General features: G+C 39.3%; 2 protein-coding genes across 5 annotated transcripts; both read left to right on the plus strand.

The window, feature by feature from the left end:
* The first annotated feature begins 1,184 nt into the window (after window positions 1-1,184).
* fsta (follistatin a) lies at window positions 1,185-7,247 on the plus strand. Of its 4 annotated transcripts, none has more exons than XM_005924442.3 (6): window positions 1,185-1,388; window positions 2,529-2,726; window positions 2,900-3,118; window positions 3,246-3,470; window positions 4,090-4,320; window positions 6,099-7,247. In XM_005924442.3, the coding sequence occupies exons 1-6, from the start codon at window positions 1,298-1,300 to the stop codon at window positions 6,185-6,187; spliced, it is 1,053 nt and encodes a 350-aa protein (XP_005924504.1). In that variant the 5' UTR covers window positions 1,185-1,297; the 3' UTR covers window positions 6,188-7,247. The 4 variants fall into 4 exon arrangements, with proteins under 4 accessions (XP_005924504.1, XP_005924507.1, XP_005924506.1 ...); XM_005924445.3 differs by having other exon boundaries at window positions 5,704-6,240; XM_005924443.3 differs by having other exon boundaries at window positions 1,186-1,388; window positions 2,529-2,720.
* Window positions 7,248-7,962: 715 nt separating this feature from the next.
* ndufs4 (NADH:ubiquinone oxidoreductase subunit S4) lies at window positions 7,963-25,980 on the plus strand. Its single transcript, XM_005924446.2, has 5 exons — window positions 7,963-8,111; window positions 10,845-10,923; window positions 24,011-24,183; window positions 24,292-24,365; window positions 25,785-25,980. The coding sequence occupies exons 1-5, from the start codon at window positions 8,029-8,031 to the stop codon at window positions 25,886-25,888; spliced, it is 513 nt and encodes a 170-aa protein (XP_005924508.1). The 5' UTR covers window positions 7,963-8,028; the 3' UTR covers window positions 25,889-25,980.
* The last annotated feature ends 659 nt before the right edge of the window (window positions 25,981-26,639 follow it).

Consider the following 26,639-nt stretch of genomic DNA (forward strand, 5'->3'; position numbering starts at 1 on the left):
CACATGCCCTGGTACTATATTAAAATCTTACATAAATATAGATTTGATACCAGATATTAGTATCATGGAATAAACTGTACAGTGAGTGGTATTTAACTGGATACAGACAAAAGATCACAGTGTCTTCTACCTGACCGTCAGTTAATTAATTTCCTGGTGTCTGGTTCGCACAGCAGACACTCTGATTTGGAGAGCTGTAACCAGAATTCCGCTGAAGAGGTCGCGCAAGAGTTTCATGAACAGGGTTGTTATGCAGTGTGTGTGTGTGTGTGTGTGTGTGTGTGTGTGTGTGTGTGTGTGTGTGTGTGTGTGTGTGTGTGTGTGTGTGTGTGTGTGTGTTTCATCATGAAACGCAACCACCCTGCTTCTCTGTCTGAATGCTCTTCGGAAACAGGTTTGATTATATTTAAAAGCTTGACCCGGGAGAGAAACCCAAACAACTGTCTGTTCTAACATTAGCAGTGCGGCTGCGGACTACTACGAATTCTATTATTGTCTGGGCTCGGATGTGTTCCAAAAGGCAACTCACATCAAAAAGATCTGCTCTTTTGTCTGCAGTTGGTGGAAAAAAATAAATAAATATATATATATATATCAGTAACCACCAAATAGTAACCTTAATTTGAAGGACTGATGGTATGCCTGGAAAGGCATGCTGGTAGTGGGCCTGTCTGCACATCACCATCATCATCGTCATCATCATCATCATTATTGTTATTATTATTATTATTATTATTATTATTATTATTATTATTATTATTATTATTATTATTATTAAAGAGCACATGTCCACGCCATGTGTATAGAAGATGCAAAGCCCATGAGTGCTCTTTTTCCACGAGGAATCACGTGAAAGTGAATAAATGATGTAATGAAAGTATCACAGGGGTTAAAATTAAACTTCGGGAACAGTGTTGATTTCAAAACAACAACAACATTTTTATATCAGCTCATACTTTTTTCCATCTTGCGCTTTCTTTCTCTGCAGAGTGCCTGAGCTCCAAGTATGGTGTTTTCTTTCAAGTATTTTCATATCCTTTAATTATTGCGGCAAAGAGAAAGTTGCTAGTAACGATGTCACCTGATTGGGATTGAAAGAACTTTGGTAAGGAAAAAAAAAAATTTCCCCACCCCCATAGAAGAGGAGACCGCCCACCAGAGACAGTCAACCCGAGACCCCTTATAGATTTAAAGAGAGGCTGCATTCTCAGACTGACACTTATTCAACACTGCCACCTTAAGCAGATTACTTTTGCGCTGCCTGTGTCAAATACGTGGTTCACTTTGCCTCTCCATCATGTTTGGGATGCTGAAACACCACCTTCACCCGGGCATTTTTCTCTTGTTCTTATGGCTTTGTCACCTCATGGAACATCAAAAAGTTCAAGGTAAGCTCTCCTTATCAATTTCCTTTTATTCTCTTTCGCTTTTTTCTTTTTTCTTTTTTAAAACGTGCACTGCTGTCAGTCACAGAACTCGCGGGGTGTCTTCCACTTGCTGCCACCGAAAAACTTTTCAAAGTTTCTTGATAAAAGTCTCTCTACATCAGGCAGTGATTGCGTAAAGCGTATAGAAAACAGGTGCCCTGTGGGACACTTCAAAGTGAGATTATATGGCAAGTTTTGCAGTCGTCACCATGCGCGCGAACTACAGCCGCCACGCCGTGTTGGTGACAGTCTTTCACAATACCTGAACATATTTTTGCAACTGTGTGAGCGTTTAGCATTCCGCGATGTTGTTGTCAATCCTCCAACAAACTTCAGAATATCCACTGTGAGCGTGTTATTTATACATTTCCCCCAAGTAGCCTTTCTGCATTGTATGCAAACACAGTTGCAGTTTTATACCTATGCAGGCTTTTGCACCCATCATTCGTGGTTTCGGGGGACATATTTCAATTCAGCATAAGAAACACACTATCTCATAAAGATTTAAAAAAATGTGTTTGTGTCTTTGTCGGTTTAAACATGCTGTTACTGTCTGTGGGAAGTAATATTTTAGGCATGTAACTGGAAAAACTGTTATGTATCACATTTTAATATCTCTGAAATAAACTTTACATTGCTTTTTTAAATAAGTAAGTCATTGTCTGGTTGCTGTCTGGGATAACGTAGTGAGTGAGGCGTTGGAGACGGTGCTGTGTGTAGCCTTGTTACCTAAAAACCGTGGTTTTCTAAAGGAGAAAGATTGGCTGCTATTTAACGCTGTCTAGACGCTCCCGTTTCTGTCCAGTGATAGCAAGCAGACACTGGGAATAAAAGACAACCCCCCTCCGAAGATTCTTCTTACTTTTTTGGTTATGGCTGCATTGTAAGGGCTGTCAGTCACAGTTGGGATAGGCAAGTGTTAACAGTCTCGCAAAAAAAAAAAAAAAAAAAAATCAGACAAAATACTGTCGGGAGGGCGAAAAGGGAGGGAGGGAGCGTCTCGGATAATACGGCTGCGTGTGTATATTGAGTCTGGGTCAGCGGGTTTTTAGACGTCCAACATGCGGCATTCGAGCTTTTTTTTTTTTTTTTTGTCTACAGCTGGGAACTGTTGGTTGCAGCAGGGGAAAAACGGGAGGTGCCAGGTGCTCTACATGCCCGGGATGAGCAGGGAGGAGTGCTGTCGGAGTGGAAGACTGGGGACGTCCTGGACCGAGGAGGACGTCCCCAACAGCACGCTCTTTAGGTGGATGATCTTCAATGGCGGAGCTCCCAATTGCATACCTTGCAAAGGTGGAGGTGCACTCATTTTCCTTCGTTTTCTCACATTACATGTAATCACTCATTTTGGTTAATGAATTAAACTGGTGCTCTGGTTTGCGTAATTGTCCCATTACTTCACGCGCCAGAATACACACCAGGGGAAAAAGAAATCCTCATTAGCATCACATAACACAGAGCTTTTGTTTTAGAAACCTGCGACAATGTTGACTGTGGGCCCGGAAAGAGGTGCAAGTTGAACCGAAGAAGCAAGCCGCGCTGCGTGTGCGCACCAGACTGCTCCAACATCACCTGGAAAGGACCTGTCTGCGGCTCTGATGGAAAGACCTACAAAGACGAATGCGCACTGCTAAAAGCTAAATGCAAAGGTCATCCCGATCTGGACGTACAGTACCAGGGCAAATGCAAGAGTAAGTAAATGTAACTGTCACCACATTTCTGAAAGCTGAGCGAGCTAGAAAGAATCCGTCGCTTTCTTGTATTTCTTGCATTTCGTGTCATTTTCACACAACTCTCCCAATGTCTTTGTTTCGCCAGAAACGTGCCGTGACGTCTTGTGCCCCGGCAGCTCCACATGCGTCGTAGACCAGACCAACAACGCGTATTGTGTGACGTGTAATCGGATTTGCCCAGAGGCGACGTCGCCCGAGCAATACCTGTGTGGAAACGATGGGATCATCTATGCCAGCGCGTGTCACCTGAGAAGAGCTACCTGTCTCCTCGGCAGGTCTATTGGAGTGGCATATGAGGGAAAATGCATCAGTAAGTCTGCAGCTACACGCATGAAAGCGTGAGACTTTACTCCCCGAGAGAGAGAGAGAGAGAGAGAGAGAGAGAGAGAGAGAGAGAGAGAGAGGTGCAGCAGTCACCGACACTGAAAACTGTTTGAGTGCATTTTCTTTCTGGCCAGCTCTGCAGTAATTCACTGCTCATTTTTGCCAACATTCCAGTGAGGAGGGGGTCTTAGAGAGAATGTGTGTTTGGTAGTTGCTTGTGTTTGCTCAAGAAATGATAGACATCTTATTATTTCCTGATGTTGGCAGCACTTTCCCATTTGGGAAAGAGGGAATGAGAGGGGGAGGGAGATGGAGGAAAACAGGGGAGTGCTGGGGGCCATGAAGACATGCTTCAAGTTTTGAGTCAGATTGATTCTTACACAGATAGTAGTCAATTTCAGTCTTGTAGTCTTTAAAAGGCTAATTAAAAACAAAGCTTTCTGTTCCACACCACGAGGCCTTATCCCGTAAAGTAGGATTTAGTTTTTATTCTCTCTAATTCTCTAAAAAACTAGGTAGTCATTTGATCCTGCTTGAAAAACATTCATGATAATCCATCTAATCAAAGATTTCCTCTCTCCTTATTTCCTTCTTTCTTCTCCCAGAGGCCAAGTCATGTGAGGATATCCAGTGCAGCACAGGGAAGAAGTGTCTGTGGGATGCTCGGATGGGCCGAGGCCGTTGCTCATTGTGCGATGAGTCCTGTCCGGAGAGTAGGACAGATGAGGCGGTGTGTGCCAGCGACAACACCACATATCCCAGTGAATGTGCCATGAAGCAAGCTGCTTGCTCAATGGGGGTGCTGCTTGAAGTCAAACACTTAGGATCTTGCAACTGTAAGTAAATTACAAAAGCAAAATATAAAAAGAAAAGAAAGAAACAAAATCCTCCCCTCCTTCTCTGAGCAAAAGACAATATTCTATGTTGCTTTCCCAACAAAAACCTCCCGTGAAATTGCCCCCCACCTTCCACCTACCCTGATTTTCCCTGAGCTCCCACCCCGGCCACATCACCAACCACAGCTTAAGCAAGCAGAAAAGACTTGGGGAATGGAAGAACTTGCATGACATTGTCCTCGTTGCTGGCTTTTGTTCTCGTGTTGTTTTTTTGTTTAATTTTCGGGTTTTTTTCACGTTTTCCCAATTCTGCAAATCCTGCTAACAGAAAGATGCGCGAAAAACTTATATCAGCAAACTGTTTGCAGTGGATCTATACTTTCTGAGAAAATAGGTGTGTCTATGGTCATGCTAGTGACCTGCGGGAGCAGGTTGCCTTAAATCCCATGCAGTATTTTTTCAGTCATTAATGGTTTAATGTCCAAATCTTTACAGCTTGTAAATTCCATGGTCACATTGTTAATTCCCTGGAAATGGTCTATTTTCTTTATTATTATTATTATTTTTGGCTATAATCAATTTATTCAAAATGCACTGACGCTTGTGACATAAACCACACTGCCAACACGTCAGTTAAAAAAAGAATGTGTTTAAACAGACGTATGACGTGCATAAGGTGATTGTAACATTGGTACCATTGATAACAATGATGGATTTGTACACTAAGATTCATGTGAACTGCCTGTCATAGACCAGTGTGAGCTATTTATTAACCCACAAATCTCCAGACAAAATACTAAATTTAACAACAGCTTTGAGGTAGTTTCAAATTGACATTCCAAATTTCTATTTAGAAGGTTGTTTGTTTGTTTTTCCTAACTGGCTTAATATAATGTGATTAAGGTTTGCAATGAAGTCCAAGGGACCAACTTTATGATCACCTCATGGGCTAAAAGTCATAATTTACAGTGTGCAGATTGAGCATAAGCTTGTTGATCCACGCTTCCTTACTTCCCATCCCATCATCAGAAAAACGTTCATTAGCTAACGCATTCATACCACTTCCAGTGACTGTATCGTGTATCAAAACTCCTTTTGGATTAATGAGGGACTACCTGTGTTTTCATGTATCGTTACCCTTGTGCTTGCTTGTGTGCTTTTTTATGTGTCCAATGTAAATCTCTTGTGTAAAAAGAAAAAGAATATACCTCAGAACTGTGCTAACGATCTCTGACCTGCTTGCTAAGGTCAGGCTGTGACACAGAGTCCTCCCTCCCTGTTTGTTTGAGCCAGAAGCGAAAATATTAGTAATCAGAGAAAAGAAACTATAGCGAGTCCAAGAACACAAAAGCACTTTTCTGTGTTATGTGTGTCTGCTTTCAGGAATCTGCTCAAAAGAGACCTGAGCCACTGGAACCATCATCCCCAGTGCCCCTAAACCCGCTTCCCATCCTCCCCTTAACCCACCTCGTGACCTTCCCCTAACCTCCAACTTGCCGATCCTTTCCATTGTCGCTCCTTTTTCTCATGTTGCAGCCCTGACTTGCTCGATTATGTAAATGGACATTGTATAATTAATTGGGGATGCCACAGCAACTACTGCTGCCAAGTCACACAGACTCTTCCTCACACAAACATAATCATATACACAAAAGAAAGAAACAGAAAGGAGGCTGTGTGCCAGTGGCTTAATTGTGAGATTTATTTTTTTGACAGTGATATTCTGCGCTGTTGTGGTCCATATTCATACAACAGCTACCATATATTCTCCCATATAGCCATTACAGAAGACCAGGAGGAGGATGAGGAAGATGAGGACTCAGACTACATGGCCTATGTCCATTTATCTTCTATACTGGATGGATAGGCTCACATCACTAGGGAAACAGTCCTAGGGCAAGGAATCATGTCCATACTGTACATTATGTGTATGCTTATTTATTTTTTAAAGAAAAAGGAAGTATACATATAGTTCAGTCTGCTAGATGTTTATTTATACTTTTTGTGTTTTATAAATTATACATTTACATTGTCAGGCTATCACCTACCATGATATATTGTGTTACCACTCATTTCCCTTTTTTGTTGTTTTCCCTTTTACTTTCTTTTTTTATCATGAAGAAATATATTTGTCCAAAGAAAAGCAGTGTTATTTATTTTTCATGGTACCGTGTAAGTATAAGTCCTCTTCAAGCTGTAAATTGCATTCCCTGAGCTGTAAAAAATCTGCTTGTTTCTGTCAAATCTCTATCACAGATGTTTATGTCACACATACATAAATGCATGTTTAGGCTGTGTGTTTATTTATTGGGAAATATATCAATCATTTTATGTACAGAAGTGTGTCTGGTTTGTTTACAACTATAATTACTGACCAAAGGGATTCTCTCAATGGTTTTGCAAAAGAGCACTGTAAATGGTGCAACACAGCAGTGATGGAATAGAAAAGAAAAAAAAGAGCCATTTAGTTTTTTCTTTTCTTAGTTTTAAGTTTCCTTCAGTTTTAGCCCTTTAGGTTTGTTTCCACATGGAGACTGTAGACATAATTAAATATAGCTTTTATTTTGTCTCACTACATTAGAGGTAAGTTTGGGCAATACTTGATTACTTTGGAAACAATGTGCCATTAACATTTGTGAGCTGTCTTCTTGCCAATGTACTCCGTACTGCTCTCACAGAGCTACACTAGGACTAACATACTGCAATACTCTACACTATATCTGACTTCTTCACTTTGTTTCTTTTTGGGGGGTTTTCTCCTCAGAATGCATTTTTTTTTTTTGTTTTCAAACATCACAAGAGAAATACAAAATTCTGTTATGAATATATAGTTTTGTATTTTTTATGTAAATGTCATATGTACATACAAAGTTTGATGGTATTTGTACAGATATGAAGAGTGAATCAATAAAAGTTTTTTTTCCTTATACTTTTATCTGACTCTGATTATTTATTAGTGAAAAACATATGTCTAAATCTATCATAGCTTCAATGCAAGCGTTTACTTTAAAGAATAAAAGACTGGACATCAATCAGATCAAATTAAACCATACCTTTTATAGGCTTAGTCTATTTTGATGGCCATCACTTCACATCATTGTCATGAGATATTTTATTAATTTGGACTGGCTAAAACTTGAGGTATAAAAAATTTCTAAACTTAAAAACGATTTGCAAAAAATGTATATTCATACATATCAGTAAAACTACATATACCTTTACCCAGGGGATTTTATCTGCATTTCCTGTTACTGAATGTTCCAAAAACCACGTTGTGAATATACAAATGAATTTACATGGCGTACTACACAATATTGATATTGTGCAATTCACAATGTAAAGTATATACATGTATTAAACATATGTTTTAAGAAACAAATTGCTCCGTTTTTTAAGCTGTCATCAGACAAAGCATAAGAAAACGGGCAGAAAAAAGACAAACATATAAACTTCAGTGAGTAGACATGAAGCACAAGCAAATTGAAATTCTTCTCAGCGTGCGGGGTTTCCTTCTATTTACACCAAAATAATTGTTCTTTGTTATATAAGAGAGCACTGGCGTAAGTAGATGTCTGGGCGTCCCTTGGTGTGCTATGTGACACATCCAAAAATTCGGTTGGCAAAGTCCTTCATGTACCAGCTGTCTCCGCCACCCGCGCGTACTGTTTGTTCCTTTGCGGTTACCGTACGTCATCGTTGACAACAATCATGGCGTCCTCAATGTCACTTCTCGGATTGGGACGTTTGTCTGCTTTTAATGCAGCTTCTAAAATGTTCTTGAATCCTATCAGGTAATTTCATATTAATTGTTTATCAGGTTTCTGTTCGCACTTGATACTCTGAGCTGAGTTTGTTTGAATTATTTAACTCCCAAGTCGACTACAGCACAGAAGCCGTGTGTCTGTTAGCTTGTCAGCGGCAGAGCACTTTAATGAAGATTTTTCTTTTTCTCTTTTCAAAATAGAGGTTTCGCACCTAACGTGGAAGACTTTATACACTAAACAACGTCAGCGCCTGCACGTTTTTATCTTGTAGTACACTGGGCTTGTAGATAATGTCATTGTCCTTACAGCACTTGCTTGCCCAGCTAATTGGCTAATGCTAGGGCGAGCTAGAAATCAGTTTAAAAGCTAACACAATTAAATGATGCTCACTGGTCTGCACAGCACGTGCTACATACCAGACCGAGACAACTTTATTAAATAAGTGACTCAGCCGACAGCTAACCTTACAATCAGCTGTAGGGAGCCTGGAAGCTAACAATTAGCATGAAAGTAATTCACTGCTATTGATAGAATACAGTGCTTCTCTCGCAGTAACAAATCTGCAAGTTATAGTTTGAGGTATTCATGTAGCCACCAGACCCCAACGATACTAACACCAAGAAAAGTTACCTGTGTTTGTGGAAGGATTTTAAACAAACTGACCCCCGTGCTGCTCCACTATGTGTTTTTTGCCACTTTTTACCACACAGTTATTTGCCACAGTTACTGGGTTTTGTGACACTTTAAAAGAGTACCTCCATATTATAAATACTTAAATACTTAAATACAACAATATTTTCCGCATTCATATTTCCGGTTAGTAAGGACAGTTAAATGCGATGGTCGCTAATTGATGGCTTGCCTGGCAGTCATCGGCATTTCTTTTTTCTTTTTTTTTTTTTTCTTAAATGACATCAGAAACAGCAGTATGCGACATTACGTGATGGCAGAGCTTCAGTTCATCCTTTGTCATTTTTTTTTTTTTTTTAAAAATAGGACAGGGGGAATGAATGAGAGAAAGAGGGGGAGATCGGCATTTCTTTTTAATCATTTCCTACAAGTCTTCCTCTAAAATCTTGAATGAGAAAGCGAGGAGGCTGAGCTGGAAGTGGCAGTTGAAGATGTTGACGATCTTTAAATTAAATCCCCCTTTAGCTGAAAGAAGAAGAATATAGACTTTCAGTTGTTCATCACATTTTTTTTAACATTTAGTCAGAGCAGAATTGATGTTGCACAACTGATTAAAAATTCACCATTGTCATTGATAAATGCCATTGGATTTTTACATCATCAGAAATGATTCTGTAAGCTGTTACAACAGTTGACAGTTGTATTCACAGTTACTGTCTCCTTTGGGAGTTTTTAAAGAGAGAAATAATACGATGCATGCTTTTACAACTTTTATTATTCACACAATGGCATTATGTGCAGTGCATTAGCTGAGGTTATTAATAGATACCAGATTAGAATATGTAGTGTAACCATGTTGAAAATGAAATAAGACATTTATTTTGTTTTATAGAGTCTGGAAAGATGGAGATAATAAGAAATCATTGACTTGCACAGTATTTTCTTGGCAAAATCTGAAGTAATCTAAAAGTCAGATGAGTGATTGGATAAATCGCAGTATTTCCTCAGCCATGTTGATGAGGAAGCATCCTATTACCCCAAGAAACTGACAGGGATAACAGTTAAATGAAAGCCAAAGGGCGAAAAGGAAAAAGCAAATGTATACCCAGTCATCTATGCTGTGTTTTTCAGTCATTGATGGGTTTTGCTACTTTTGTCTCCCCTGCTCTCAGGTTCACCTTGATTGTGTGGTTTGTTGTTGTTGTTTTTTTTGTTTGTTTGTTTGTTGTTGTTGTTTAAATGTGTGATTTCTGTGTGTGGTTTTACACACAGAGCTGAGCTCACAGTTAAACAGATTCAGAGGTGAAGTGGGTGGATGAGGTAAAAAAAAAAAAGAAAGGGAAAAAACTGCCTTTTACCATGCATTAAAAAGTGTTAAATATTTAAAATCTTAAATCTAAAACAATGGGAGAACTACTCTGTTTCATTCTTAAACCAGTTTTGGGTTTTATTTACAGACACATGATATACATTTTTATTTAAATGGTCAGAAATCAAAGGAAAGTGTGCAGATTTTGGTTAAATAAGGAATAAGAATCATTGCTTTATCTGTATGTTGTCATCGCGAATACTCCCATGTGTAGTTACTCCCCAAAGCTCGTTCAATGCCAGGAAAAATGCAGAGTAGGACTTTATTCATGTGATTAAGCTGTGCAATGATTACACCTGAAACTATATTCGTCTTTTCTTTTTTAAAAATCAGTTTTTATTGAAAAAATCAGACCTGAGACTGTAGTGAAATCTTAACATTCATTTGAAATAAATACAAAATTATGAATATATGGAACGTGCCATTCTGTGATGGCACGTTGCCGTTTTGTGATGGGGCACGGCTGCACTTTGACAAAGAGCCTCACAGTCCTCGCCTGACAGTTGACTACAGCCAACATTAAGCACGTCCTGTCATTAGGATGAGAGCGAGAGTCTGCCAGAGATTCACTAGACAGAACTAATAAGTGGCGGGGGGGATTCCCTCCTTGTCGCTTCCTTTTCACTGTACCCCCATCCCACCGCCTCCTCCAAGATCGTCAGCATTTCCAGAGCTTAACTTGTTTGTGTAATTTCTTTGTCACTTGTGTACTTTTGGTGCTTTGTGCTTAGCTTGTAATCACAATTAAATTTTTTTCCCAGGTCTACAAGCACATCAACACTGAGACTGGCAGAGAAACCAGGACAAGATACACAGCTTATTACAGTTGATGAGAAATTGGTAAGAATTCATCCCTGCTCAATCTGTGTTGTACATCGGTGTTTATCTGATCTTCTGTCTTCCAATTATTCTGCTGGGGGAAAAAAACTGTTAAAAAATTTTGTCATCTGCTGCCAAACTGAACTTGTCCTAGACAGTAGGCTTTTGTAACAATATGAAAGTGATGACGAATATCATCATTTGTAGTTCAGTTCACAGCTCTGATTATTCCTATCCTCACAGTCCTTCTAGGTTTAAATGCCAGTTCATGAAAGAAGTGGCTACAACTATTTGAATGGCTGAGGAAATGGAATTTTTTCTAACACGAGAAGTGGAGTAATATTCACGCACTGTAATGCAGTTATCTTCACTCAGTCCATTTACAATGTATAGTTTTGGGGGGGTTTTACATTATGAATGCCCCAATGATATAAATGTGGATACAGTAAATCATAAAAATATCTCACAGAATAGTGCAAAATTATTTTGTTAATGATAACAAAAACTATAGTCTCTGGTGCTTTCAAATACTCAGTCAAAAAATGGGGGCACTATAGTAAAGTATTGCCATACCATGTGCAGTATGTGTTTTATATCAGCTTCCCTGCCAGTACCTCCCTGCTTGAACATTTGCCTGGGTCAGTAGTGACTGATTACTGTGATCATTAACAGTAACACGTGATTTCTTTTGCTCTTTCTGAAGTTTCACAGATTCATCAGTTGTTTGAGGGCTCTTTGTTTGGCATCAGCAGTTATCAGATGCTTTGCATAATAGTTTTATTGCCTGTCGTGACAGAAATATTTCATAATGCTTGGTTTGTGTTACTCTTTCAATGTAAATTTAGAACAGACAGGCCCGAGTCAGCCTGTTTTGTTGGTAGCATATGCCCAACAAAATGATTTTGTCTAGACTTGTCGACTTCATCTACTCTGCCTTCATTCAGTAAAGTACGCAGCTGCATTAGGATGGCTCCTAATGCAGCTGGGTGATAACAGAATTTTCTAAATCGATGCAGCAGAACGATAAATGTTGTTTTCTGTGTCATACATTGACCTGCAAAGTAGGCAGTATTATGTGCCTGTAGTGCCCAATGCTGGTTTGGGACATTTGCTGAAGTCGCTGCAAACAGTTTATCAGGACTTTTCACAGCGCTTTCTGTAACCACAAAAAGCTTCATGGAGTGGTATTATCCAAATTAGAATTTGATGTTTACACATGCACACACGAAACCAGGTTACAAGTGAGGGAAGTAATGTGTAGAAACAGTTTAGCAGCACATCTGTGTTGCAACCTCTTTGAATTTGGATTGTTAGTAAGGCAAATTAAGAAAATTCATCAGGGTTAGCTTGGGCAAATGGTGAAGTCTGTTTTTGTTTGTTTGTTTGTTTGGGGTTTTTTTTGTAGTTTTTAAGAGCGATGAAAATGGATTTCTGGGTCCACAAATACACAAGGGCAAGAAAATGTAATCTGACATTTAGGATTTCTCAAATCTCTTATCATTTCTGTCTACAGTTTCTGGCCTAGTTTCTGACTTGCGTAATCTCTATGAAAGCAATTTCAGAAAGCCAACTTTCAATGTGATTACTTAAAGATGCTGAAAGATTAAAGCCCTGTTCTTCTTTTTTCTTCTTTTACATGGTGTCTATGACTGGTCTGTTTTGGGTGCACACTGTTGCTCCAAAAGGAACTGTTCCTTTTAAATCAAGCCCCAGTCAGAGAGAAGCTAGTTGACCAGGCAACGGTTACTTTACTGAATTACTTTTCTAGGATGTGGTATAGCTCTGTTTCGCTTTAATCTTTTTTTTTTTTTAGCATTAAGTGCTGAACTATAGTCTAAACAGTGATAACCAAGCATTTGAAGTGGTTAACAACTCACCAACTGTACAAAACAAAGACTGATCTTTGACATTACTGCTTTGTCATAGGAAGTTGAATTAGAAGGTTACGGAGAAAGAGTGAGTTTGGGGAGAATGTGGGAGTCTGTTGTGGACTTGTTTTGGGGCGGGGGAGCAGTATGGGCAGCGTCAGTGTGCTTTTGTCCCAGACCAAAGCTGGCCATACTGGCAGACAAACCTTTGGCTGGGCGGAGTGTCTGTCTCTGTCCTCTCAGTAGGGGCCACAGAGAGGCACAGCAGAGGAGAGGAAAAAAAGGGCCTCTAAAAAATGTGTGTGTGTGTGTGTGTGTTGGGGGGGTGAAAGAAAAGAAACTAGCATGGAAAAAAGTTTGTGAGACACCCTGAGACTCACGAAAAAGACAGTGGCCACTTCAGTGTTGTTGGCCACAGAGGTTCCTTTGTAGCATGCTGTTACTGGCGATGAGAGGAAGTACTCTAATGTTCACCCAGACAGGCCGAAAAGAGAGGCCCTCAGCTGTTTACAGTACAGTGGCCTCCGTCTCACGTGGTAGAGGGCATTGAGAGCACTCTCCCTTTTGGGCATTCAGCATATGTCAGCACGCTAGTCATTCATCAGGCTGTCAATAAGTGTGAATTGCTTTCTGGTTTGACCAATCAAAGAAAGATCTCGATCCACTGAGAGGTTATTCAGGGTTTGCACGCCGTCTCTCTCGACCAGCCTGAGGAGAAAGTGGAGTGCTGCTCGTTGTGTAGTGAACATTTCTGAATAACCTCTTTCAGATGATATTGCATTTTGGTCTGGGCAAATGATATTTTGAATTCACTCCAAAAACTCTGCATGAACATTTGTCTGATACTCATTATCTTGTCCTTAGTTCTCGTGTGTCCAGAAAATGCAGACTTTACAAGAACATGGATCTCTACATTGTGTTTGGCCATCTCCATTACAGACGAATTTAGAATCTCCTGCTGGGTCAAAAATCAGGGAAAAGGACATTTAAAGTGATTTGGACGGCAGACAGAAAAAAGTTTTAAGTACTGATTAGTCACAGAAAGTTTTTATACTGACAGGGATAAGTCCAACTGCTTTTCTGAAACTGCCTTTCTAAGTGTCATTCACTAAAATTGCGTGGGTTTTTTTTTCCAAGTTAAGAGTAATTGTAAAAAAAAACAGTATGACGATCTGCTTCTGTTGTTCATCTTATATGACAATAAGTAAAGTAGCTGGGTTTTAAACTGCTGACCAAGCAGAACAAACAATTTAATAATGCCATGCCTATTACAGTCATTCACATTTTAGACTTGAGAAAACACAAAATCAAAAGATTTATTGAGTATAAAAAAAAGTGCTTTTTTTTTTTTTTACACTAGATGTATGGGAGGAAAAAAGAATCAAGCAAAGGCATCATCTTGAAACAGTATTTGCATTTTCTTTTTTCTTTCTTTTTTAGCTTAAATAGTAATTGAAAGCGAAATTTGTAATTGAAATAGCATTTTGATATGTTACAGAGCCTTACTTACAGTAAAGTCTTTGCAGAGGAGATGATTTTGATTTTAGGGTTGACTGTAAACTTCTTTAGGTAGGTTTTGTAGGATTTGAGTGTTTTCAACTTTTTCCCCACATTTAAAGCTCTAAGTTTGACTTTTATGAGCAAAATTTCTGGGCCATTGGCTGATTTTCAGAAATGATGCCAAAGAAAAGGACGTGCGTGATGGTCCACCAGTGCCCGTAGCTGTTCCCCGGCGTGCCCATGCCGACCTGCTTTTGTTTGTAATTACTGTTTGATTAAGCATGCTGGGCAGCTCCCAGTGTCCGACTGGCTGGCCAGTGATACACAGCTTTACACGGAATGTCTACAACCGCAGTCAATTAGAGTCAGGCCTTTTTGCTTTACTCTCTGGTCCTTTGCACAAACAACTGTGGTTATAACCATAACAGCTGCTTCAATATGCAATACAATATCTCTCACTAACGCTTGAGTCTTGCAAACAGAACGTTTACTTCTCTTTCAGCTGTGGCCAAACGCGCTCTCTCTGTCCACATAAAGGCAACACCATAATCTTAAAGCGCTTGTGAAGCCTTGTTATAGAGTTCTCTAAAGGCACTGGGGTTTTATTAGCCAGAGAAGGACAGTTATTAGACCGTGGGGAATTGAGTGAAAAGGCGGAATGACGACGGCAAGAGGAGAGTGTAGGTATGTTCACTCGATGTTTGGCATGTTTACGTTTGATAAGTTTTTGGATTTCTTTATTTATTTATATAATTTAGAGAACAGCATTTGCTTGGCAAGATGTGACATCACATCTGGCTAAAAGATGTGGGGTTCTATTGCGGTAAGATAGATGAGTCTAAAAGCCTGTTGTCGGTTGTTTTTAAAGACAGAAATTGAAATCAGATTGAACGATCTTGTAGTTGAAACATTAGAATTTATTTTCACTGTCGGACTCCCTGATACAAAATAATTGTTTTGCAAGTGTCAAAATCCCTTCAATCACCACCATAATCCCCCCACAACACACACACACTTGGGAAATGGGGGAGAAACAAAAAACTAAAACCCACAAAAACTGCCATTCTAGCTATGAGGACATTGAGCACCACCACTTTAAGTCTGCAGTACAGGCGTGAATATCCTCTGTCGAGCCTCAGAGACAGAGTGACCTACAGTGGAGCAGACCACATTCACCACCCCATCAACCCGCTTTTCCCTCCCTTCCCTCCTCTTCCAGCCTTCCTCCTTCTTTTGCACATAGACAATTTAAGTATCTGTTTTGTCTGCTTGCCCTCTTACATGGCGCACTTGTACGAAAAAAAAAAATCTCTGCTCAAGTTTGAAGTAGTGGCTGAGAGGATGTTGGTCTTTGATGAATGGCAGACAAGAGGTTTTATTATGTATCATCAACTAAATAGCATTTCATTCATTAGCACTCTCTTCCATAGACTAACTCTCTGAAGAGGACTCCTCAGCTGGGGAGTTTTAGGAAGTGTCCAACTGCTAAGTGTTGTGTTTGCAGATTGGATGAAAAAGGATTGCTACTTCTGTTTGACAACACTTCAATTTATTCATTACTTGTAAGCTACCAGCTCTTTTTGTAATTTTGCAAGCTGCTTTTGGTATTCATAAAATGTGAGGTGCCAGACGATTAACCCCCCCCCCACCCCACCCCCCACCCCCCAGAGTCAGAGCCTTAACATGCTCTAGGAAATGATGCTTAAATAGTGTTGCTCTGTCTTATAGCTTTAAGTAATTGTTTTTCCTCACAAACTTGTACTCCACTAAGATTTTGAAACTTAAAAAGATACTCACAACTCACAGTAAGATTCAGTTGAAATGGGGCAAGTCTTTGCTTGACGCATTTTCATAGTTTGGGTTTATTTATAAATTGTTTTATTATAAAATGACATTTGAGATGCTCAGACAAACAAGTGTGTCTGCATCCAAAATATTCATAAATGACCCCTCCTCTCTCCTCTCTTTACCAGTATGTGTAATGTGAAATACAAGATGACTTTCATATACCAGCTGCTTCTTGTTCTCCAATGTTGAACCACTCCCACACATGAGCAAGCAGCATAATATTTGTTTCTATTAGAGATGCCCCCAGTGTCCAGTCAGTAATTGGCACACTTTTTCCACTTCAAAGACGTCTGAAGGTGGGAACCGGCCGAGGCTGATGAGTGAGGCTCTTGGTCTGGGTGTAGGCTGGACAGTGGGGCGTTAGGGGCGATGTGTTTGGGCTTTCGGCACATGCTGACTCAACATGATTCAGCTTTGGTGACCTTTTGACCCCTCTGGGTGCCAAGTTATAGATTTGGCATACAGGTATACATCCTATGATGAGCTTATTTGTGTGGTGGCAGCCCCGGTGTCTATAAAAATGTGACGGTGACGCTAGAAATGTTCTGCCAGAGCTAGTCATCCTTTGTTTGCTTGTTTGTCTGTTTGCTTGGTTACTGTACTAACTGGAAAACACACTGTGTACTTCAGCTGAGAACTGGAAACCTTAACAAGTCTAAAAAAACAGCACGCCAGTAGTAATGTGAGCAGGGCTGTTTAGGGGAACAGACATTAACCAGTTAACCACAACATTAAGACCAGGACAGGTGAAGTGAATAACAGCGATTATCTCATTGCACTGCAATGTTCTGCTGGGGAAACTTTGGTCCTGGCATTCTTGTGGTTCCATCCTAGATGCATTAAACATGACAAAAAGCCCAAAGTGCTGACCTGTCCTCCAAACTTCCCAAACTTGCCAGTACGGTTGAGGAGCCACAGGGTAGTGACCAGAGAGCACAGAGTGTAAAAGCTCAACACCATCAAACTTGATCATTTGATACCAGCAGCTCCACGTTATTGTTGGCAGTTAGAAATTTTGGAAACGCTGAGTATGTTGAATGCTCATTTATGGATGATTCATAGGTCAGTGTCCAATGTTAACAAAGACCTGACTGAAATTGATTGAAAAAGGAACCAATCTCTAAAGGAAAACTTATAAAGACTTCAGAAAGTCTGGACAACTTTTGCTCAGGATTACTTTGAAAAATGACTCCTTGGAAGATAAAATCGAAAGAAGAGTGCTGTATATGCCAGCAGAAGAGTGGCAGATAATGTTTATATATGAGCTGAACAGGTAAAGTATCATGGCTCATGCAAAACAACCCAGCTACAACTGCAGCCTTGTGGGGGTCACGTAAGGCCATATATGCTACTGGCCTTATTGTACTCTGGCTGAAACCCTGAAATCAATCATCTGTATCCATCCTGTTCTCCACGTTTTCTCACCTATCTGGTTTATTGGAGAGCTGATCATTCTCATAACTGATAACCAAGTCGTCCTGGATCATTGTAAGAACAGATGTGGCATTCCTTTATTTTATGTTTAAATAAATATTTTTTTAGTACCCAGTGGGAGTATCCAGTGATTAAGTGAAAAGACAGGGGCAATTAGTTCACTGAGTGATTAAACAGAAGGTCTTTATATGCACCTGTTTTTAATTCTTTGCCAAACCTGGGTACTCTGCAGCATAAAGAGCTAGTCTGTGTTCCAAGCAGTAGATATTTTCATCAAAATGGAATTAGATGAATAAAATAAATCATAAAATTTATGATTTATATTGCTTTACTTGGACATTTTCTCAAACATTCTTCACAAACTGATTTCAATATTCTTTCTTTTCTTTTTTTTTTCTTTTTTTTTTTTTTAAATCTTTTTGGCAACCACTTTTTAGGGTAAAATACATTTGATCTCTTTCATTACCTTTTCAGAAATGCAATGTATACCACAAAAATCCTTAAACCTTTATTGTGTTTGGATTAGATCTGCAGATAATATCAGGAATAATTTGAAAAACACATTTTATATCACAGAGCAGGCAAAGGTGGGTTTTATATCCCTTTGTATAAACTGTGGGAAATGAACTGCAGGAAATGTAGACATTCACCTGCAAATCATCTGAAGCTGACAAGATCGGTTAAACAATATGGGAAGAGTGGAGGCTGGAAGAACACTTGGAGAAACAGACATCCACACCCGGCATCTTGACTTCTTCAGCAATTAAAATAGGCTGTAGTCTTTGTCTTCATTGGCGACTGGTTTCTATATTTGGAAAAATAACTGAGTCTGATTGAAGATGGCTTTGAGAATAGAGCTGTCATCTCAGCGTGCCAGGTTTAAAGACTTTGAGGCAGTTATACCAGTCGTTGCAAGTCAGTTTACGCAAAGAAACATCTTTGACTGGTGTACAAGCTTCTTGAATATAGATATTTAATGCATAAACACACATCCCTGTATATTAGTTTTGAAGGTGAACTCTGTATTTCTTGAAGCTAAAATAAAAGAACTAACACCATAATAATTCTCCAAAGTTTTTACGTACTGCTTCTATAAATTATTCACTACTATGCAGGCTGCTGATATATGATAAACCTTCAAACTCAAGTATCTGTTGTCCAAACTGGACTTCCAGGTGCACATTTGGTTCTGGTTCATCTCCTTCAAACATGAACTGATCATCAATGACCAAAGAAGGAGATGAAAATAAATGGAAATTAGACCAGTAGATTCCTTTGTCAGGAAGATAGACATTGCAAGTCTTTGTATTTAAAATATTCAATATTTTGATCACAAGCAACACTGTAGGTTATTTACAACAGGTAAGCCACTTTTGTATTATGACAGTTGAAAGAAATAAGACCCCACTGATATATTTTCAGAAATCTGTCTGGTCTGTTAATCACCTGTCTAGACAACAGTTTATCTAAACTGTGTCAGTCTTGATTGGACCCGAATGAGTAAAGAATCAGGTTTGAGGTTGTTTGAAGGAGTGCTTTTCATATTTTGGGTCAAAGTTGTTCTGCTATCTGCATTTCCTTCTGAGCAACAGCTGTCTGCTCCCCACAGTGTGTGAGTGCTGGGAGAGCCACAAATATAAATGTGTGTTCATCTATATTTGTGAGCATTTTGATTGATAGTTATTCATCCCCAAGTCTCACACATCTTAAATGTCAACCATCACAACTAATGGCCAAACCTGTACCCTAACCTAAACCTAGTTGTGACTTTAACCCGAAAGCCAAGACTTCACCCTCAAACAGGCCTTTAAAAGGAGGTGGGCCAGCCAGAAATGTTGTCACTTTGATCTAAAACTCAAACTGATTTCCACAAAGACAGATGGACATTTATTTATGTGTTATGTTTGGTTTCCTGTGATATATGACTTCATTCTCTCATGTTGTTTGGATGAGCAGTTCCCAAGACTGAACAGACAGGCACGCACACATTTAGCGAATGTAAAGGTGGCCTCGTTTCAAGAAATGAATGATTGCCTTCATGTGTTAGAGTGGACATCAGTAAAGTGGAGCTACATAAATAACCTGGGTTATACTTTATTTGAATGGATGCTGCACTAATTAATAAAAACAGTACATTTCACAAATGTTTAATTTGGAGGTATTTGGGCATCCAGCTTCCCTCTATAAAACTATTCTTTATCATTTTCTTTCTTTGGTATCTCACCGCTTCCTACAGTTTTTCCACCAGACTTAAGCAGACTGAGATTTCTGTCTTGTTTACACCAAAAATTTCCATCCCAGTTCTCTGTTGGAGAATTAGGGGTACTAGCTTTCAGCATTCTGGTGGGCCCAGTGGCCCCACAGCGACAAGCCCCTGTGCTCTTTATTTGGCACGTAGCCTGGAGGTGTCAGAAATATCGACACGCTTTCACGTGACGGAGATTTTGCCAGCCATTACCCCCCCTCTTTGTTAAGCCCTGCATTCTGTCTGCCCAGCCAGGTATTGTAGGGTCCCGTTAAGGCCCTGTGAATAGTGTCAAACTTGATAGTTCTCATTTCGCTTCCTGTACATGGCAGAAGAAAAAGTGCCCACCGTGTGGGTTTTCCTTTTGTGACGGTCCTCTCTAGTCTTCCTGGGAACACACTGCATTCCAGCCACAATCGTTCCTTTTGTGAATCTGGGTATTGTGGGTGAGCTTGTTATGCCGATAACCCTCCAAGCTTTCAGAGTAATGCATGCAAATATCAGAAGTCTAGACTTGTATTTTTGCAAACAATGCCAAATAAGCAAGCAGAGGTTTTTCAGTGATTTAGAGCGTTTGTTTTGACACATTCTCCCTTTTTGTACTCATCCACACCCAACCTTAGGTTGTGCTACATCTGGAGAAATTATTGCAACAATTTACCATATATGTCACGTATTTTTCACAATAGTTACATGTAACTATAGTGTGGCCTGCTGATCCCAAGAGTGTTATTTCTAATGTGTCTCAAAGAGGGACGTAATGGGTTCAATCGCCTAGAACAGACCAGGAATTCCACGTTTTATAAAACTCTGCAAGTTTTTCTTAATGCTCTTTTAGAATAGAGAAACCTTTGGAGCATAGCCTTTTGGAAATAAAAAGTTACAACGTGCAGGCATTTTAAAGCATTTTTGATCACCTGCTGGAAGAAAAAAAAAGGAGAAACCCTTCATCTTATTTTCTTGCTGTTTAACACTGTCTTGTGTGTTATTGTGTCATGAACCATTACCCCCTCTGGGTGAAGAGAACATGTTTTCTTCCTCTTTGTGACAAGAAGGAATTGTTCGGGTTAAGTAGATAGGGCAGCCGGAAATAATTACCAAGCACTTGTGACGGTTTTTTTCCTCCCCCCTTTTGTTCGTCTTTTCCCTTTCATTTTAACGATCTTTTCAATGTTCAGATCTTGTTTATGATTGCATGGCAAAAGATGTTTCACTGAAACAAGCAGTAGTTTAGCAGTTGGACCTGTAATTTACTAGGCTTAAATACCATTGGAAGCTCCTTTGCCAAGAGGAAGACGGGCTTTTGTGTGGAGTTCATGCAAAATGACCCCTTTCTACAAATCAACTGGCAGATGACAGACAATGATGAAAATTTGATTCTTTGAAGTTGTAATGGCCATTGAAATGTGTAAAATTCTTGTATTGAAAGGAAAGCTCCCTGGAAAGCCCTCAGTCTTGGGTGGCTGCTGCCTGCGTGCTGGGAGGTTCATCTGTGTTTTGTCGCCGACTTCCCATTGCTTGTTTGCTAATTCCCTGAAGAATTGGACCAGATCTTTGATAGGAGCTCCAAGGGGCTCCAGTTGCTCAGGAATATGCATTCAGTGCACCCACAGACCCTTCCTCATCCAATTGTCGTGCTGTCCTACTTCATGAAGGTCTGCAACTAATTGAGGATTAGGAATTAATTTCAGAGATGGCCATTATATTTCTTGTTTTATATTTTACATTTTTTTGTTCTCTAACTTCACGATTGACCTTTTCAAAGTGTGCGTACGCCCAAGAACCAGTACCACTGCAGACAAAGTCCAGACCTACACAGCAACAAGTACATTCATGCACCTTTGTGTATTTTCTTGGCAATGTATTCATGAAAAAATCAAGCCAAGAGAGATTTGCTATATATACAAGTAATGGTGACTTTTTGTTAATGTCAACATCTGCAAAAAATGTTATTTAAAAAACAAAAAATAAATAGAAAATGCAGAACTACAACAAAAACATGGGAAAAAATAGAATAAAACTCCATCCTGTCACAGTTGTAGGAGTACACCTTGATTTCTATTATTCAGAGTAATTAAAAAGAAAATTTGAACTATTTAAGGCTCTAATATATACTCTTTACACACATTAAACAACTGTTTGTTGTGGTATTGGTGTAAAAGAGAACGATAGTAAAGGTAATGAAGGCAAATTAATTCGTTTTTAATAAAAAGCATTAAAAATAGTTATTTTGTTTCTATTTTTCTTTTACATGTGAAATACTTGTTTTTAAATCTCTTTTCAAATTAACAATATATGTGATGTAATCACAAATTTTGTTACTATTTAACATTGAAATGGTACACCTGTATATTTGACTTAGTAACATATCCAAACCAATGCAGACAGGTTAAAGCTGAGGAAAGATTCAGGGATAGTTATTCACACCCCTGCTGCCAGTAACAACCCAAACTTTAGCTTGTTTTATGGCACCTATAAAACAAAGTTAAAAAAAAAAGTATTCAATTCGCAGACTTTTTTGTGTTTTATTGTTCTTTGACATCAAAGATGTACTGAACCCCCTTTTTCCACCTTAATATTTTACAGTGGGAATAAATCTAAGAGATTGATGTGAAGTACAAAAATATAAAACATGAAACATTTGATTACATAAGTAACTTTTATGGCCATCAAACATTTTCCTGACCTCTGTTCTCCTGACATTGAGCTCTTAAAACATGTTGCTAAAGTTGTATTTTTTTTATATCTGCAGGCTGACATCAAGTGTTTTCTTTGAGAAAAGCTTACGTTTCGCATGAACTCCTAATGTTCGCAAGGAGAGAAGAAGTCATGAATAATCTAATCAAAGTAGAACACTTCATGTGGACTGCTGGCAACCAAAAATATGTTGTTGGGTTTTGGGTTGTTGTTTTTTTTTTTTAATAAATGGAAATTATTTATTAATTTCTTGTAAATCTGTAATTGCCAGAGTTTTCAGTCTTAGTCACACAGGCCTAGAGCTCAGTTGGCGACTGCTGGGCAGCAACTGGTAAATAGAGAAAATGTGCATTCCCCAACTGGTTATGAGTCACTGTGAAATCAATTGTTAAAGCCAAAGTCATGAAGGCCTAGAGGCTGGCCATTGACCGAGTGGGATCCAATTGGTGAAATTGTTTGTGAAGCGGTACATGTGATGCACAGATATCTTCCCATTTGCTAAGGTGAAGATTGAAGGGGCTGCAATCTTCACAAAGTAAAAGTTTGACCCTTTAAAACATGGCAGCTGTCCATCTCTCTGTAGCTTTTCATTTACTCTGTGCAACTTGTCTGCTGGAAGTTTCACAGTCTGTCATCTTCTTAAAAAATCAGGCTCTGGTTGTTAAAAGGCACAACTTCTAATATGAAGATGAACGTTTTGCATTTCCAGTTTGGAAAGTTGTAAGTCAGCATCTGGAATATGCAGAACACCATCAGTAACCAGTGTGATTACTACTACTGTGTAGTTATAGTAATTGTAATTAATTGAATCCCAAGAGAAAGTATTTCATTGCATAGCTTAAACTGTCACACAGTTGCCAGTTAACAGTGAAACATCACAGTTCTCCAAAAGTTGATTCTGTTCATCTGGACGTAACGTTTTGTGGAAGAAACGTTTCGTCACTCATCCAAGTGACTTCTTCAGTCTCAGCTGCCTGCAGGTTTATAAACAGTACATTTGCATAATGACTGAAACCAGCACCACTGAAGGAACAATGGGCTGGGAGTGAGTGACAAAACGTTTCTCCCACAAAACGCTGGGAGAACAGAATCAACTTTTGGAGGTTTACTTACCTGGATGATTGAGCATGCATCAAAACATCACAGCTGATAATCAATAGGAAGACCTGGCTAACCAACAGGATTTGCAGCACATTTGTGTTCAGTCATCTCACATCTCCACCAACCAAAGGCTGTAAACCACGCTTCTGTTGGGAGGGAGTTGTTACACAAGCATACATGAAAAGGAGCATTTGAGGGGTTGTTTTCACATTGTTTATTACAAGTGACTTGCAGAACACAAGTAGTAATTGGTGCGTGACATCAGTTGTAATGCTGGATAGTCATATGAGGTCAAATGAGGCGACACTTTAGAAATTAGAAGCACTCTCCTAGTTTAGATTTTTATCCTGGTGTTTTGTTAGTTTATTTACTTTGTTACCTAAAGTTTATTGTGTTTAATTTCTGTGTCCTTTAGGACATCACCACTCTGACAGGAGTCCCAGAGGAGCACATCAAAACTCGTAAGGTTCACATCTTTGTGCCAGCCAGGACAGCCATGCAGTCCGGCGTGAACACCACCAAAAAGTGGAAGATGGATTTTGATACTAGAGAGCGCTGGGAGAACCCACTGATGGGCTGGTCCTCAACGTAAGAACCTTCCACCTCCTGATTCCTACAGCACATAAACTGACATTATAGAACCTCTGCACACAGTTGTTGAATTTTGGATTCTAATGCCTTGTGTTTCTATTTTAGAGCTGATCCCTTGTCCAATATGGTGCTGTCATTCTCCTCCAAGGAAGATGCCATTGCTTTTGCAGAGAAAAATGGTAAAGAATTTTTCAGCCTTTGGTTAAACAATATATCTGTTTCATCATTTTAAAAGTGACAAAACACTGTAACAAAGAAGTAGAGAAATAAGTCTCACCACTCAGTAGTCCTCTACAAACAGGCACATCGATTTTATGATACGTACAATCTCCATGTATTGACTCACCAACCACGTAAATAGTTTTTATCTGGATTTTGTCATTTGTTTCTGGCTGCAAGACAAATAACTCTCAGCAGTGCAGTGAGCAGACTGTTGGACAGGCAGTGGTTCATTGTTACATACTGCTGGTGGTGTTTAGAGTTGTGTTGTCAGTAGTTTTGTGGCATTAACCCCATGTATGATGTATCTGGACTTAAAATGGATCAGTGTACACACTCATTTCTTCTGGTCTGAATCAGTTGAGTTTGTATGCTTTTGTCCTTTTCTTGTGATTTTTAGGGTTCTTTTCACATAAAAAGCCCCCACAAAATTAACCAAAATGCTAAGAATGCGAGTGGAAACTTAACAGAGATTTTACATTGATTTTATGGCTAGTTGCTACAGTTTTGTAATCTGCATGTTTCTGGTATTTCTGACCCAGAAAGCAAAGCATACCTGGGCTATGGGAAGGCTGTTTGGGTTGGATCCAGGGTTGTTCACGTTCTCACCATAAATGAACCACTCTGGAGTTTGTTTGGAAGTGGACCGAGGCCACCTCCTCTGAAGGGTCTCGGTGCCGTTTACTGCACCTGAGTGCGTTTACTGTGTTTACATCTGCACAAACGAATCGCACGGAAACGAACCAGAGTTTGATTAAACTGTGCAGGTGTCAAAACAACCTCAGCTACTGCATCTAACACAACTGACCATCCAGAGCGGTAACATCATTATTTCCACGGTCATGTTTGCATATTTTAACATGTAAATCATTTACAGTATATAGTTATTTATATATCAGGGGATGTATAAACTGTGAGGAGAGATGTACCTGTGACCGGATTCTTTCAGGTAACTTTGCTTTTAAAAAAATTAATTTGGTGTTCCCAGTTGACCTTTTTAACCAAAAATGGTGATGGTGGGGATCCAAGCACCTTTCTTATACCAACTAATAAAAGATCAAAGGAATGCTTTTAATGGGCCAACCAGCTCATTAGACAATCGACTACAGCCCTGTTTTAGTAAAACAAAATGAGGTGGTTTTCTGTGGAGCTCTAATCAAGTTCATTTTTGACTCAGAATTGAACCATCTGGGAAAGTTTGTTGAAACCAAGCAAAGGAAACGGGCTTACTCTGTTTATTGCACCGAAGAGATTAGAGCTGTTCTGACTACACACAGGTCGTTGATGTCTACAAAACACCTCATTGTGGTTGGAGCTTGTCCAAAAGGAACATACGTGACGTTATCAGCCCCATCACTTACTCTGATGTTTTCTTTCAGGTTGGAGCTACGACGTAACAGACAAGAGGACCTCAAAGCCACGGGTGAAATCCTACGGAGCAAACTTCTCCTGGGACAAGAGGACCCGGCGGTCCGCCAAGTAAACTGAAGACGCCCACCTGTTAGGTGGCCTGACCTGCAGCAGACCTGTATCATTCTTGTCAATAAATGCATAATTATATATCAGTAAACCAAACATTTGTGTCGTAATCGCTTTTTTTCTTCAAACATTCACCTCATTACCGACTACCTAATGTAGTCCATCCAATTAATGAAGTGTTTGCTCTCCAAGTCGAGCTGTGCAACAGCAAAACAAAGGGGACGGTATTATTACAATCTGAACCTGTTTAAAAACAGGGATAAATACGTCTGTAGGCCAAAAGCAGTGACATTTTTCCTGTGTGAGTGTTTGTTTCCATCCGGTTACCCTGATTGTTTCGATGTTTGGAAAGCTGCACAACTGGAATTTAAATAGGACCTTGCAACATCTGTGCAGCAAAGTCACTTCTTTTACAATCCAAATCCAAAAAAATGTTAACTATCATCACCTTTTTAATGAGGCATGCAACACCGTAACTTGGATTTTGATTTCACAAGTTTTGGAACAATAATCCACATAAAATTAGAGCTGGAAAATATTCCACTCATAGTTTAGGTTTGTAAAATATCAAAAATGTTGCCTAATTTCTCTTAATTTAAAAACAAAACAAAAAACAGCATCTTAGAACCTTGTAGTAAAAAGTAAAAAGCTACAAATCCTGATGAGTTGAAATCAGAAATAAAAGAAAATAAGACTTGTAATGCTGAAAAATAAGATTTAGATCAGATCTGTTTTACATGAATCACACAAACTCT

Source organism: Haplochromis burtoni, unplaced genomic scaffold, assembly GCF_018398535.1.
Source record: "Haplochromis burtoni strain Fernald_Lab_line unplaced genomic scaffold, NCSU_Asbu1 Contig_54, whole genome shotgun sequence".
Taxonomy (NCBI): domain Eukaryota; kingdom Metazoa; phylum Chordata; class Actinopteri; order Cichliformes; family Cichlidae; genus Haplochromis; species Haplochromis burtoni.